At 54.2% G+C, this 12,801-nt stretch overlaps 1 protein-coding gene across 5 annotated transcripts in view; it reads left to right on the top strand.

Moving 5' to 3' along the window:
- Positions 1-12,790, top strand: part of Mink1 (misshapen like kinase 1) — a 51,877-nt gene extending 39,087 nt beyond the window's left edge. Inside the window, exons 6-33 of one of the 5 annotated variants that reach the window (XM_027426912.2) lie at positions 231-321; positions 709-839; positions 1,235-1,289; positions 1,438-1,516; positions 1,763-1,938; positions 2,322-2,391; positions 3,012-3,225; positions 4,903-5,019; positions 5,767-5,985; positions 6,200-6,373; positions 6,648-6,911; positions 7,255-7,340; positions 7,503-7,613; positions 7,743-7,861; positions 8,080-8,168; positions 8,346-8,369; positions 8,484-8,647; positions 8,966-9,071; positions 9,155-9,292; positions 9,472-9,580; positions 10,354-10,521; positions 10,633-10,776; positions 10,952-11,086; positions 11,198-11,298; positions 11,378-11,527; positions 11,617-11,776; positions 11,867-12,006; positions 12,293-12,790. In XM_027426912.2, coding sequence (XP_027282713.1) covers positions 231-321; positions 709-839; positions 1,235-1,289; positions 1,438-1,516; positions 1,763-1,938; positions 2,322-2,391; positions 3,012-3,225; positions 4,903-5,019; positions 5,767-5,985; positions 6,200-6,373; positions 6,648-6,911; positions 7,255-7,340; positions 7,503-7,613; positions 7,743-7,861; positions 8,080-8,168; positions 8,346-8,369; positions 8,484-8,647; positions 8,966-9,071; positions 9,155-9,292; positions 9,472-9,580; positions 10,354-10,521; positions 10,633-10,776; positions 10,952-11,086; positions 11,198-11,298; positions 11,378-11,527; positions 11,617-11,776; positions 11,867-12,006; positions 12,293-12,376 — 3,618 coding nt within the window. In that variant the 3' untranslated portion in view covers positions 12,377-12,790. The remainder of the gene's footprint in view (positions 1-230; positions 322-708; positions 840-1,234; positions 1,290-1,437; positions 1,517-1,762; positions 1,939-2,321; positions 2,392-3,011; positions 3,226-4,902; positions 5,020-5,766; positions 5,986-6,199; positions 6,374-6,647; positions 6,912-7,254; positions 7,341-7,502; positions 7,614-7,742; positions 7,862-8,079; positions 8,169-8,345; positions 8,370-8,483; positions 8,648-8,965; positions 9,072-9,154; positions 9,293-9,471; positions 9,581-10,353; positions 10,522-10,632; positions 10,777-10,951; positions 11,087-11,197; positions 11,299-11,377; positions 11,528-11,616; positions 11,777-11,866; positions 12,007-12,292) is intronic. The other 4 variants (XM_027426913.2, XM_027426914.2, XM_027426916.2 and 1 more) reach the window with 4 other exon arrangements.
- The last annotated feature ends 11 nt before the right edge of the window (positions 12,791-12,801 follow it).

The following is a 12,801-nucleotide window of genomic DNA, read 5'->3' on the forward strand; positions in this document are numbered from 1 at the left end:
TTGGCTAGAGCTGCTTCATGGGTATTGATCATCCCACTGAGGAAGGCTGCTAACCACATGAAGAGCGCCCCACACACACACCCTGACAGCTCTGCCTGCCCTTGGGCTGTGGGTGGGGGTGGTCTGAAGTGAGGAGCAATAGCTAACTTCCCTTCAATCTCTTTGCACCATCATGCTCCTTCCCACCTCCTCCAATATTGTGACTGATACTCCCCACTCTTTTGTTCCAGGGTCTTGCCCATCTCCATGCCCACAAGGTGATCCACCGAGACATCAAGGGACAGAATGTGCTGCTGACAGAGAATGCTGAAGTTAAGCTAGGTACCATGGGTCCTTCTGAGGCCCTTCACTAGCAAGCCAGGGAGCAGGGTCCCCTTCCTCAAATGTCTGGCTTAGGTCCAATTGCATTTATGCTGAGGGCTCTCTTCCCTGTCCCCATCTCCCACACTGAGATGTCTGCTTCCTGCTGAAAATCTGAGAAGCCTTTCACCTGCTGCCCACCAGGGCGCAGCTGCTCTGCACCCTTTTGTGGAGACAGGGCATTGAGTTCCCTCCTGCCTGCGATGTCATCCTGAAGAGGATGTGGAGGTGTCTGAGTGGTACCTGGGCCTCTGCTGCTTCAGGCCAGGCACATGAGAGCTTGTAGTGGTATGAGGCAGAAGAATGGGGGGGGGCTTTTCATGCTGACCCCTTCCTCACATCTCACAGTGGATTTTGGGGTGAGTGCTCAGCTGGACCGCACAGTGGGCAGGCGGAACACGTTCATTGGTACCCCATACTGGATGGCCCCAGAAGTCATTGCCTGTGATGAGAACCCTGATGCCACCTATGACTACAGGGTATGAAGTGGGAAAGCAGGAGCACTGGGGCCTGGGTTAGGAAGGAAGATGGGAATAACGGATAAATTAAAAGTTTGGGGCATGAGCAGAGTGAGGGGAACTGACGTGAACAATGAAGAGATAGAAACTTTTTACAGTGTGTGGCCAGGCCTGGGAAGCCAAAACCTGGAGGATTGCAAGTTTGAGGCCCTCTGGGGCTTCCTAACAAGACCCTGTTACAAATAAACTAAATTAAAAACCCAGTATTTTATATTTATATAGGAAGGTTACATGATTTGGAAAAAGGGGACCTCAGGAGGGGGTGAGGATATAAGTTTTTGTGGGGTGCTGGATGAAGGGAGTTTCGTGATATTGTCAGGAAAAATTTATACCTGTCCCTTCTTTCCCTTCTTTAGAGTGACATTTGGTCTCTGGGAATCACAGCCATCGAAATGGCAGAGGGAGCCCCCCGTAAGTGCCACCTTTGCCTTGGAGTAGCATGGGATGGAAGGGAGGGCGAGGGAGTAGACATGGGGAGGTGAACTCTGACAGTCTTGTTGAGGGTCCCTGGCCTCTCGCTAAGGAGAGAGGACTGATCGTGCCTCCTCTTGTGTCTCAGCGCTGTGTGACATGCACCCAATGCGGGCGCTCTTCCTCATCCCTCGGAACCCACCCCCCAGGCTCAAGTCAAAGAAATGGTATGTCCGTGGCTGTTTTCAGCCTGACAGCGAAGGTTTCTAGGTAGGGCCATCCTCAGCCCAATACTTCTTTGTGTTCAGGCTTTGGTGTATACCATGAAAGAGGTGTGGGGACTGTAGGTAGTGACTGGGTTAGGATTTGGAGAAGCCAGGAGGGAAAAGACAATTTAGAGATAAACGGCCCACCATCTTCTGTGATTCCCCTTCCAAAGGGGCCCTTCCAGTGTAAGCCACTGCTGTTTCCAGGTCTAAGAAGTTCACTGACTTCATTGACACGTGTCTCATCAAGACTTACTTGAGCCGCCCACCAACTGAACAGTTACTCAAGTTTCCCTTCATCCGAGACCAGCCCACGGAGCGGCAGGTCCGCATCCAGCTCAAGGACCACATTGACCGCTCCCGGAAGAAGCGGGGTGAGAAAGGTCAGTGGATGGGTTGGGAGCAGAGGGGTTTGGGTTCTGTCTCTACCCTGTCTCCTCTCTAGCCGGAAGACCTTTGGGCTTGCCTTTGCACTCCCTTTCCTTATCCCAGCTCTCCCTGCCCAAGGAGCCCTCTCCCAAACTTAAAGCTGTAGGGGCTTTTTCCGCTTGTCTCAAGTCAGCCTTGCAGGTGAGGATGGCTGTGTGATTTCCTCACAGAAAGCTCATCCCGAGGCTGTGCTTGTGTGAGTGAGTGAGCCTGTGGGGAGGTGCCTCATGCTGGGCTGTGCACATAGACCGAAATGATATTCCCAGCTAAGGTTTCCCTACCCAGGGTGGAGACTGGAGCTTTGGGTGGAAAAGCATCAGTGGTCTTCCCTTTGCAGAGGAGACAGAGTATGAGTACAGTGGCAGTGAAGAGGAAGATGACAGCCATGGAGAGGAAGGGGAGCCAAGGTGGGTTTGGCAGGTAGAAGTGGGCGGTTGGGGTCTGTGTGTATTGTCTGGAGGGACAATGATCCTTTGCTTTGGGGACTCTCGGGTAATGGCACGTAAGAGAAAAAGGCTTGTATAAACTGAGTCTCTGGGTTGGTGAACTGGCTCAGCAGGCAAAGGCACCTGCCCAAGCTTGATGACCTCAGTTTAGTTCCCGGGATCCACATGTTAAAGACAGCTGTGGTGCACTCAGACATGCACACTTGTATCTCTCACAAGCATGCATGCACAAACACAATAAATGATGTAACCAAATGGAGTCCCTGTATGACAAAGAGTGAAATAAATGACAAAGGAGTGGGCACTAAAGGCTGGGGGTGATGACACATGCCTCTAATGCTAGCATTTGGGAGTCTGAAGCAGGAAGATAGCAAGTTCCAGACCAGTCTGGGCTGCATAATTCAGGCCCTGTGTCAAACAGGAAAGAGGGACAGAGGAGAAGACAAATCTGCTCCCCTTGGGATTGGCCATTGGCAGGATGTCTGGTACAGTCGGAGGCATCCACTCAGGCAGGCTGCCCAGGGACGAGGGACCACCAGCATCTTCTGACCTCCACCTGCCTTTGTGCCACAACCATCCAGCTCCATCATGAATGTGCCTGGGGAGTCCACGCTCCGCCGAGAATTCCTCCGCCTCCAGCAGGAGAATAAGAGCAATTCCGAGGCTTTAAAGCTGCAGCAGCAGCAGCAGCAGCAGCAGCAGCAGCGAGACCCTGAGGCGCACATCAAACACTTGCTGCATCAGCGGCAGCGCCGCATAGAGGAGCAGAAGGAGGAGCGGCGGCGCGTGGAAGAGGTGGGTCCACCAGGAAGGAGGCCCCGCCCAGCCCTATGTGGGTGATTGTGCTGGTGGCATCCTGTCAGAGCAGAGCCAGGTCTGAAAAGTGACAGCTATTGTCATGATAGAGATGTTTCTGCTTGTATTTCCATTCTGGGCTTCTCCAGCTCCATCGTCTTGTCCAACTGTAGGTCTGTGCCCACGTTTGTTGGTGTAGCTGATCTGCTGCAAACAAAAAAGCTGGAAAGACCCTTCTAGTACTTCCGATTATTTTGATTTTGATTTTTGTTGTTGTTGTTGTTATAAATTATAGTCTTCCTGTTTTGGACTAATTACAGATGGGTAGAAGGGATTCATTTTAATTAAAGAGAATCTTAAGTTTAAGTGCAGTTTTCTATTTGTTATATTACTCATTAAGATATTACAGCTAGATGTGGTTGGTGGCTTTGTACTGTAACCCCAGCATTTGGGAGGTAGATGCAAGGAGTAATTTCAGAACAGCCTAGTCTTCAAAACACCAAAACAACCAAAAAGATGTATAGCTTAGTTGATAGTGGGCTAGCCTGAAACCCCAAGTCCAATCCCCAGCACCATATAAAACTGGTTGCAGTAGTACCCACTTATAATCTCAGCACTCTGAAGGAGGAAGCAGGAAGATGAGGAGTTCTAGGTCAGCCTCAGCTACATAGTGTGAGGCTTTGTCTCAAAAAAAGGGTTGGGGGCTAGACTTTCTGCCATTCTCTATAATAGCAGTCAGTAGCAAGTGACAGAGGCCTCACCACAGGAAGAGTACTTCTGTGTGCCAGAGGTCTGGTCTTGGTCATTTTACTGTTAATCATGTTTGGGATAGAGACAGACACTGACCCGAAGGTTGCTTTTCTGTACACAGACACTTGGTGCCCTCTGCTGGCCAAAGATTGTCACTAACATACATCTCTTAGAGATCAATGCAAAGTCAGATTTGGGGTGCGAGGAGCATGTTAGGGGATTGCTGTTCTTGACACTTGTTTTTTTGTTGGGTGCTATCTTAGGCCTTCAACTGCTATGATAACCAAAAGTAACTTGGAGAGAAAAGGGTTTATTTTGCTTACACTTATCCATCATAGTTAGTTAATCATTGGAAGTCAGGGTAGGAACCCAAGACAGAAACTGATGAAGAGGCCGAGAGGAACACTGCTTACTGACTTGTACCCCATGGCTTGCTTGTCCTGTTTCCTTATAGCAGCCAGGATCACCAGTCTAGGAGTGGTACCTGCCACAGTGAGCTGGCCCTCCCATATTAGTCATCAATCAAGAAAAGGCACCACTGATTTGGTGGGATCATTTTCTAAGTTAAGGTTCCCTCTTCTAAAATGACTACCTTGTGTGAAGTTGACATAAAGCTAGCCAACACAGTGGTGCAGTGGGAAGAGGAGAATGTCACCCTGCTGAGCCCACTCCAAGAGCAGCAGTCTCTGTCTAGCCCTGTGACACAACTACCTCAAAACAAATTGTTCTCCTCAGGCCCAGCCCTTGGGACCAGGTGTGCGACTCTGGTGCAGGGCTACGGATATGTGCCTGGAAGTGTTAAAGCCTTTCTCTCCACCACCCCTAGCAAACACCTGCCCTGTTCTCCATGGAGGGGCAGTCCTCCCCAGGCTGTGCCATGCCCGCATCTGTTATGGTCTGTAATCACACCACCTCCTTGGTCTACAGCAACAGCGTCGAGAGAGGGAGCAGCGGAAGCTGCAGGAGAAGGAGCAGCAGCGACGGTTGGAAGACATGCAGGCCCTGCGGCGAGAGGAGGAGAGGCGGCAGGCAGAACGGGAGCAGGTATTGGTGCCAGTGCACACACACACACACCCGCCTCCAACACCCCCCTGCCCCTGCTCCTGCTGCCTGCCTTCCTGCTCCTCGGTGCCCTGTCCCTTTCACTCCCCAGCCCCAGATTCCTCCTATCTTTTCTAGCTTCACTCTTTCTCTCTGTTTTCTCCTACCCTTCAACCCCACCCTGCTCCCTGCCCTCCTGACTCTATGCCTTCATTCCCCATCTCTCTGCCCATCCCTGGCTCCTTCCTGGGGCACTGTCCCTCATGGTACCCACATGATTCCTCCTCATCCCGTCTCCTCTTACTCCCATCTGTGCCACATTGCCCCCTGGGGCTCATCTACCCCTGTTCCCCCTCATCCTCACCCCGCTGATTCCTTCCCTCCCTTCGCCGCTGCCGCCACCCTCCTCTGCCGCCTCCCTCTCTCCCTGCCCCGTGCCCTCCCCCCACCCCCCAGGAATATATCCGTCACAGGCTAGAGGAGGAGCAGCGACAGCTCGAGATCCTTCAGCAACAGCTGCTCCAGGAACAGGCCCTGCTGCTGGTAACGGGGTCCCTCGGTGTCCTCGGGAAGCTGCCATCCGGAGCTGCTCTCCTGCACTGCACTGGGACGGGAACACAGCAGGGAAAGGGGCTTCCCAAGACCAGGGAGGCAGTTCCTATCTAGGCAGTAGAGGAAAGGAAGGGCATGCCTGCTCTAACTTACAGGGCCACACTCTGCTGAGCCCTCTCTCCCTACCATTGGGCCCAGGAATACAAGCGGAAGCAGCTGGAGGAGCAGCGGCAGTCAGAACGGCTCCAGAGACAGCTGCAGCAGGAGCATGCCTACCTCAAGTCTCTGCAGCAGCAGCAGCAGCAGCAGCAGCAGCTCCAAAAGCAGCAGCAGCAGATCCTGCCTGGGGACAGGAAACCCCTATATCATTATGGTCGGGGCATCAATCCTGCTGACAAGCCAGCGTGGGCCCGAGAGGTACTCACTGCCTGCTTTGTCCCCTAAGACCCCATCCTACCAGTCTCACTGCCCCAGGGCTGGAAGGTTATGAGAAGTGGCTGCTGCACAATAATGCGCATGGAGAAGGGCAAAGGAGCAGAGGTTGTGCCGGAGTGGTTGGAGCAAGTGAGGATCTGAATGTTGAGACCTGGGAAGCAGACACTGGCCTGCTAATGACCCTCTCACATCACAGGTGGAAGAGAGAGCAAGGATGAATAAGCAGCAGAACTCTCCCTTGGCCAAGACGAAGCCAAGCAGTACGGGGCCAGAGACCCCCATCTCCCAGGCCTCTCCTAGCCCCCCAGGACCTCTTTCCCAAACTCCTCCTATGCAGAGGCCTGTGGAGCCTCAGGAAGGACCGCACAAGGTGAGTCTGTTCCCGTTCCTGTCCTAACACCATGGCTTTGCTTAGAGCCAGTTACAGAGCTGCCTGCATGGCTCGTGTGTGCATTCACTGGTGTCTTCTGCACACCATGGGGCACAGCCCTGTGGACATTGCAGCTGTGTGTGTCTAATCCTCTTCTCCAGTGTTAGAAACGCCTTGTCTTCTGAGGGGAAAAGGGACTTTGCTTAGCCCAGACCCTAGTTTGCAGGATGTGCCACAAAGCAGGCAGCCCACCCTTCCTGGTCTCTCTCTGCAGAGCCTGGTGGCACACCGGGTCCCACTGAAGCCATATGCAGCACCCGTACCCCGATCCCAGTCCCTGCAGGACCAGCCCACTCGAAACCTGGCTGCCTTCCCTGCTTCCCATGACCCTGACCCTGCTGCTGTCCCCACACCCACTGCCACGCCCAGTGCCCGAGGAGCTGTCATCCGCCAGAATTCAGACCCCACCTCTGAAGGGCCTGGTCCTAGCCCAAACCCCCCATCCTGGGTCCGGCCTGATAATGAGGCTCCACCTAAGGTAAGCACAACCCTGAAGGATAAGAAAGTAGAGCTCAGAGTGGGAAGGAAGAAAGCAAGGCAGCCATGGCAACCCTGCCTGCAGGGGTTAGCATCCAGGGGTAGAACGACAGCAGTGATGATTGGGGGTAAGAAATGGCCAGGTGCTCTCAGTATTGAAGGGGCACCCTTATCCCACATGGCCATTTTCCAGCTTCATAGCCTGGACATACTCAGTAACTTTCCTAACCTGTTTGTTTCTCCGTGGATGTTGAAGACTGCATTTCTTAGATTGACATTGGAATTGAATGTGTGTGATGTCTGTACAAGACTGACAGAGCTTGTCAACTGCTCTTTCTCTCCAGGTTCCTCAGAGAACCTCGTCTATTGCCACTGCCCTTAACACCAGTGGGGCCGGAGGGTCCCGGCCAGCTCAGGCTGTCCGTGCCAGGTACACAACCCCAGGGTGGAGTCATGTGGCAGCTTAGGGAATAAGAGACATAGGGACTTGGCCAGATTACCTACGTAGGGGCGGGGCAGGCCCCAAACCAGACACCTCAGCCCCTCCTTGTGCCACCACCACCCGCCCCGGCACCCTGTGCTCCCTCCACAGACCTCGCAGCAACTCCGCCTGGCAAATCTATCTGCAGAGGCGGGCAGAGCGGGGCACCCCCAAGCCTCCCGGGCCCCCAACTCAGCCCCCTGGCCCGCCCAACGCCTCTAGGTAATGGAGTTGGCCCCACTCTCACCTCTCATTTCTGCCACTGCTGCCCTGGTGACGGCTCCTCCTGCAGTGCAGCTTGACACCCATAGAGAAGAACACATCTCTGACATGAGCTCTGTCCCTTGACAGTAACCCTGACCTCAGGAGGAGTGACCCTAGCTGGGAGCGCTCAGACAGTGTCCTCCCGGCCTCTCATGGACACCTCCCTCAGGCTGGCTCACTGGAGCGAAACCGAAACCGTGTGGGAGGTATGTCAGCCGGGGCCTAACTAAGCCTGCTCTGGGCCTTGACTTTGTGTTGATCAACACTGAAAGCAGGGCCTGTGGCCTTTAGTGGATTAGGACCAAAATACCACAGAGACAAGAGGGATGTGTGTGGGTTTGGGGCCTGTGGTCAGCCCAGGGCATGGGCCTGGGGCCACTTCATAGGTCTCTGTGACCTCCTTTCTCCCACCCTGCCTGCCCAGCCTCCACAAAACTGGACAGCTCCCCAGTGCTTTCCCCTGGGAATAAAGCCAAGCCTGAAGACCACCGTTCGAGGCCAGGCCGGCCCGCAGTGAGTCATCTGGGGTGGGATGTGGATCCTTCAGGGTCCTGGGCACTGGAATCCTTCACTGATGTAAGAGGATGAGGGGAGTTCCAGGTCTTACACAGCACAGCGCAGGTCACTAACCTTCTCACCGTCTCTCCTGCTTCCTCCTGGCTGCCTTTCCTCCTCTGTGGCCCCTCCCAGAGCTATAAGCGAGCAATCGGTGAGGTTAGTGAGGGGGTTGCTGGGGAGTCCTCTCTTGTCCCCAGTCTGTGGCTCCACTGGCAGCCTTTGTATTGCCTCTGCCTAAGCCCCACTTGGTCCCTCACGTCTCCCCTGCAGGACTTTGTGTTGCTCAAAGAGCGGACCCTGGATGAGGCCCCGAGGCCTCCCAAGAAAGCCATGGACTATTCCTCATCCAGTGAGGAGGTGGAGAGCAGTGAAGATGATGACGAGGAAGGCGATGGGGAGCCGTCAGAGGGGAGCAGAGACACTCCCGGGGGCCGGTATGGGGTGTCCTAGGGCAGGGTGTCCCTCGCCAGGACAAGGAGAGGAGAGATGCAGGGAAGGAGGGGGTGGAGCTGTGCCAAGTTGGAGGGAGCAGTGTGCTGGCTTCCCACCTCGTCTGTTCTGTTAGTTTCGGGGACCCTTTCAGATGCTCCTCTGTCTCTTTGCCAGCCTGCCCTGAGGGCCACTCAGAAAACATCTGAGTCAGTGAGGACTTTAGACAAGACTGAGAGCCCAAGTCTCTGGCTGTCATCTGCTTCCTGTGGCATTGTAGGGCAGGCAGGATCTGGAAGGCCCCACCTTCCTTTTTCCCACAGCAGTGATGGAGATACGGACAGCGTCAGCACCATGGTGGTTCATGATGTTGAGGAGATAGCTGGGACCCAGCCCCCATATGGCGGAGGCACCATGGTGGTCCAGCGTGTGAGTGGTTCGTCTCCCTACCCTTTCCTGTACCTGCAACAAGCCTTCTGTGGCCCTACCCTGACTTTCTCTGTGTTCTACAGACTCCTGAAGAGGAACGAAGCCTGCTGCTTGCTGACAGCAATGGCTACACAAATCTGCCAGATGTGGTCCAGCCCAGCCACTCACCTACTGAGAACAGCAAAGGTCAAAGCCCTCCAACAAAGGATGGAGGCAGCGATGTAAGTGCTGAAGCAGGTCCATGACTGAAGAACGAGCCCTGGGATTTGCAGAAGAGTGGGGTTAGGGAGCACAGTGGCATGTGAAGCAAGGCACTGTGAACCTCAGTAGGGACCTGAGGTCTGACCCATACAAGGACAGGACCACACCCGTTTCTTGACTGTTCCCTTTCCCCCCACAGTACCAGTCTCGTGGGTTGGTAAAGGCTCCTGGGAAGAGCTCATTCACCATGTTTGTGGATCTAGGAATCTACCAGCCTGGAGGCAGTGGGGATACCATCCCTATCACAGGTGAGGGCAGGAAGGCCTGTCTGCCTTGAGGCTATTGTCCAGAGCTAGCCTGAACAGAGTCCTTTGGGAATGTAGCTTTACAGAGTTTAAGTATGGGGCTGAAGAGATAGTTCAGTGGTTAGAAGTACTTGCTACTCTTCCAGAGAACCCAAGTGTGGTTCCCAGCATTCACATCGGACACCTCACAACCTCCTGTAACTTCAGGTCCAGGGAATCCGATGCCTCTTCTGGCCTCCATGGATACCTGCACACAGAGAAAAGAAAATAAGAATTAAAGAAAAAAATTTTTGAGGGGGAGGGTTTCAAGACAGGGTTTCTCTGTGTAACAGCCCTGGCTGTCCTGGAACTCGCTCTGTAGACCAAGCCGACATTGAACTCACAGAGATCCGCCTGCCTCTGCCTCCTGAGTGCTGGGATTAAAGGCGTGCTCCATAGGCACAGGCCTCTTTTTTGAGGCCTAGCTCTTGCCCAGGCACAGATAACAAGGAGGGCTTCTGAGGAACAATTGCTAAGGGTGGCTAAGGGATCTGGGCAAAAATTGAACTGTTGAGTGACAAAGGTAGGATTTGAGCCAGGCCTTGGCCTCAAGGCCAGGTTGTTCTTTTTTGTTTGTTTTTGTTGTTGTTGTTTTATTTCTTCGTGCACCTCTGTTCTGAAGTCTCCCCCTTCCCCTTCTGAGAATTCTGAAATGCCAACATCAGATGTAGGGGTTTAGGAATAAAAGAGACACTAGAGGGCTGCAGCCCACACCCCCTTCCTCTTCATCTTGGCAGCCCTGGTAGGTGGAGAGGGCGGTCGTCTGGATCAGCTGCAGTTCGATGTAAGGAAGGGCTCTGTGGTCAACGTTAATCCCACCAACACCCGGGCTCACAGCGAGACTCCCGAGATTCGGAAGTACAAGAAGCGATTCAATTCGGAGATCCTCTGTGCAGCCCTCTGGGGTAAGCCAGGCAGGCTGAAAAGGCTGGATGGGGTCTGGGCACAGCCCCCTTCATGAGCCTGATGGGGGAGAGCCTGGGTCTGCTCTGACTTGTCCAAGGGCTCCATTGCAGGGGTCAACCTCCTGGTGGGCACGGAGAATGGGCTCATGTTGCTGGACAGAAGTGGACAGGGCAAAGTGTATGGCCTCATTGGGCGGCGGCGCTTCCAGCAGATGGATGTGCTGGAAGGGCTCAACTTGCTCATCACCATCTCAGGTTCGTGCGTGGAGTTTGGGGACAAGGGTCTCAACTCTGGCTTTGTCATCTTCAGCCTGGGAGGATAGTGGCCTTGGCCGTTCCCTGTGGTGTGTGAACAGCATTGTGGGAAGCAGCAGTGGGGCCTTCAATGAGAATTGAGTGAGTTTTGTGTGTGTGTATGTCCATCTCTCAGGGAAAAGGAACAAACTTCGGGTATATTACCTGTCCTGGCTGCGGAATAAGATTCTGCACAATGACCCAGAGGTGGAGAAGAAGCAAGGGTGGACCACCGTGGGAGACATGGAGGGCTGTGGCCACTATCGTGTTGGTGAGGGTGCCACAACACAGTAGCCAGGGAGAAACGAGGTCTGGGCTAAATACAGAGGTCATCAAAGCCTGACAGCGGAAGTCACTGCCTCCTTCTCTTTTCTGCTCCCAGTGAAATATGAGCGTATTAAGTTCCTGGTCATTGCCCTGAAGAACTCCGTGGAAGTGTATGCCTGGGCTCCCAAACCCTACCACAAATTCATGGCCTTCAAGGTAGTGTCAGCCTCGGCCTTTAGTGCATTCCAAGGTTCTGCCCCAGCACCTGTCTTCCCTGACCCACTCTCTTCCACAGTCCTTTGCTGACCTCCCTCACCGCCCGCTGCTGGTGGACCTGACAGTAGAGGAGGGGCAGCGGCTCAAGGTCATCTATGGCTCCAGTGCTGGCTTCCATGCTGTGGATGTTGACTCTGGGAACAGCTATGACATCTACATCCCTGTACACGTGAGCTTAGCGGGGCTGTTGGGCAATGTGGGACCACCCATTCTGGACATCAGACATGGGGATCCCACCCAGCCTCCTCTTCTCCCTAGATCCAGAGCCAGATCACACCCCATGCCATCATCTTCCTCCCCAATACTGACGGCATGGAGATGCTGCTGTGCTATGAAGACGAAGGTGTCTATGTCAACACTTATGGGCGGATCATCAAGGATGTGGTGCTGCAGTGGGGAGAGATGCCCACCTCTGTGGGTACGTGAAGGGCCACCTCCCAAACGGCTTGCCCTAAGGTGACCAGGACCACAACCTCCTTACAGCCTCTCTACCATCTTCTCCCTTCAGCCTACATCTGCTCCAACCAGATAATGGGCTGGGGTGAGAAAGCCATTGAGATCCGCTCTGTGGAGACGGGCCACCTAGACGGGGTCTTCATGCACAAGCGAGCCCAGAGGCTTAAGTTCCTGTGTGAGCGGAATGATAAGGTGAGGCAGTGCGTCCTGTGCCAGACCAGCTCTCCAGACCTTTGCTGGGCACATCTGGGGGTTGCTTCTGCCTTCTCCTCAAAGCAGCCACCCCCTCTGGAAGCCCTCAGAGCTGCTATCCTCCTGCCCCAGGGTCCAGCTGCCTTTCCCCCAGGGGTCCGGTAACACACCTCTCCTTTTCATTGGGGGTGGTTTCTCTCACGTCCTCATCCCTTTCCTAGTTGAGGATCCCCCACCCACAGACACACACTTTAGCCCTTGGTGATCGCTTTTCTATCTCATCCAGGTGTTTTTTGCCTCAGTCCGCTCTGGGGGAAGCAGCCAAGTTTACTTTATGACTTTGAACCGTAACTGCATCATGAACTGGTGACGAGGCCCCTGGGCTGGGGCTCCCCAACATGGACCCAGCTCTCCTCCCCACAGCCAGACTACCCAGGCCGCCCGTCCCTGCCCCCTCCCCTCCCCTTGGGCTTTTGCTTTTACTGGTTTGATTCACTGGAGCCTGCTGGGAACGTGACCTCTGATCCCTGAAGCTTTTGTGATCACGTGACCATCCTTTCTCCCAACATGTTTTCAAAACTGTGCCTGTCCCCAACTTGTGGGGAAAGAATGACACAGCTTCCCCTTACCAGGAACTGAGTGGGACTTGCCCCGCCCCTTTTCTCCACTTAAGAGGAGAGTGCTCGGGGCTTGGACTCCCTTACCCCATTGCTGCTGACTGAGCAGGGCCCTGTACCCCTTTATTTGCACGCCAGGGGAGCTGGCTCCCCCCTTGAATGTACCAGACTCGCCCTG

This window comes from Cricetulus griseus, chromosome 7, assembly GCF_003668045.3.
Source record: "Cricetulus griseus strain 17A/GY chromosome 7, alternate assembly CriGri-PICRH-1.0, whole genome shotgun sequence".
NCBI classification, from domain to species: Eukaryota; Metazoa; Chordata; class Mammalia; order Rodentia; family Cricetidae; genus Cricetulus; species Cricetulus griseus.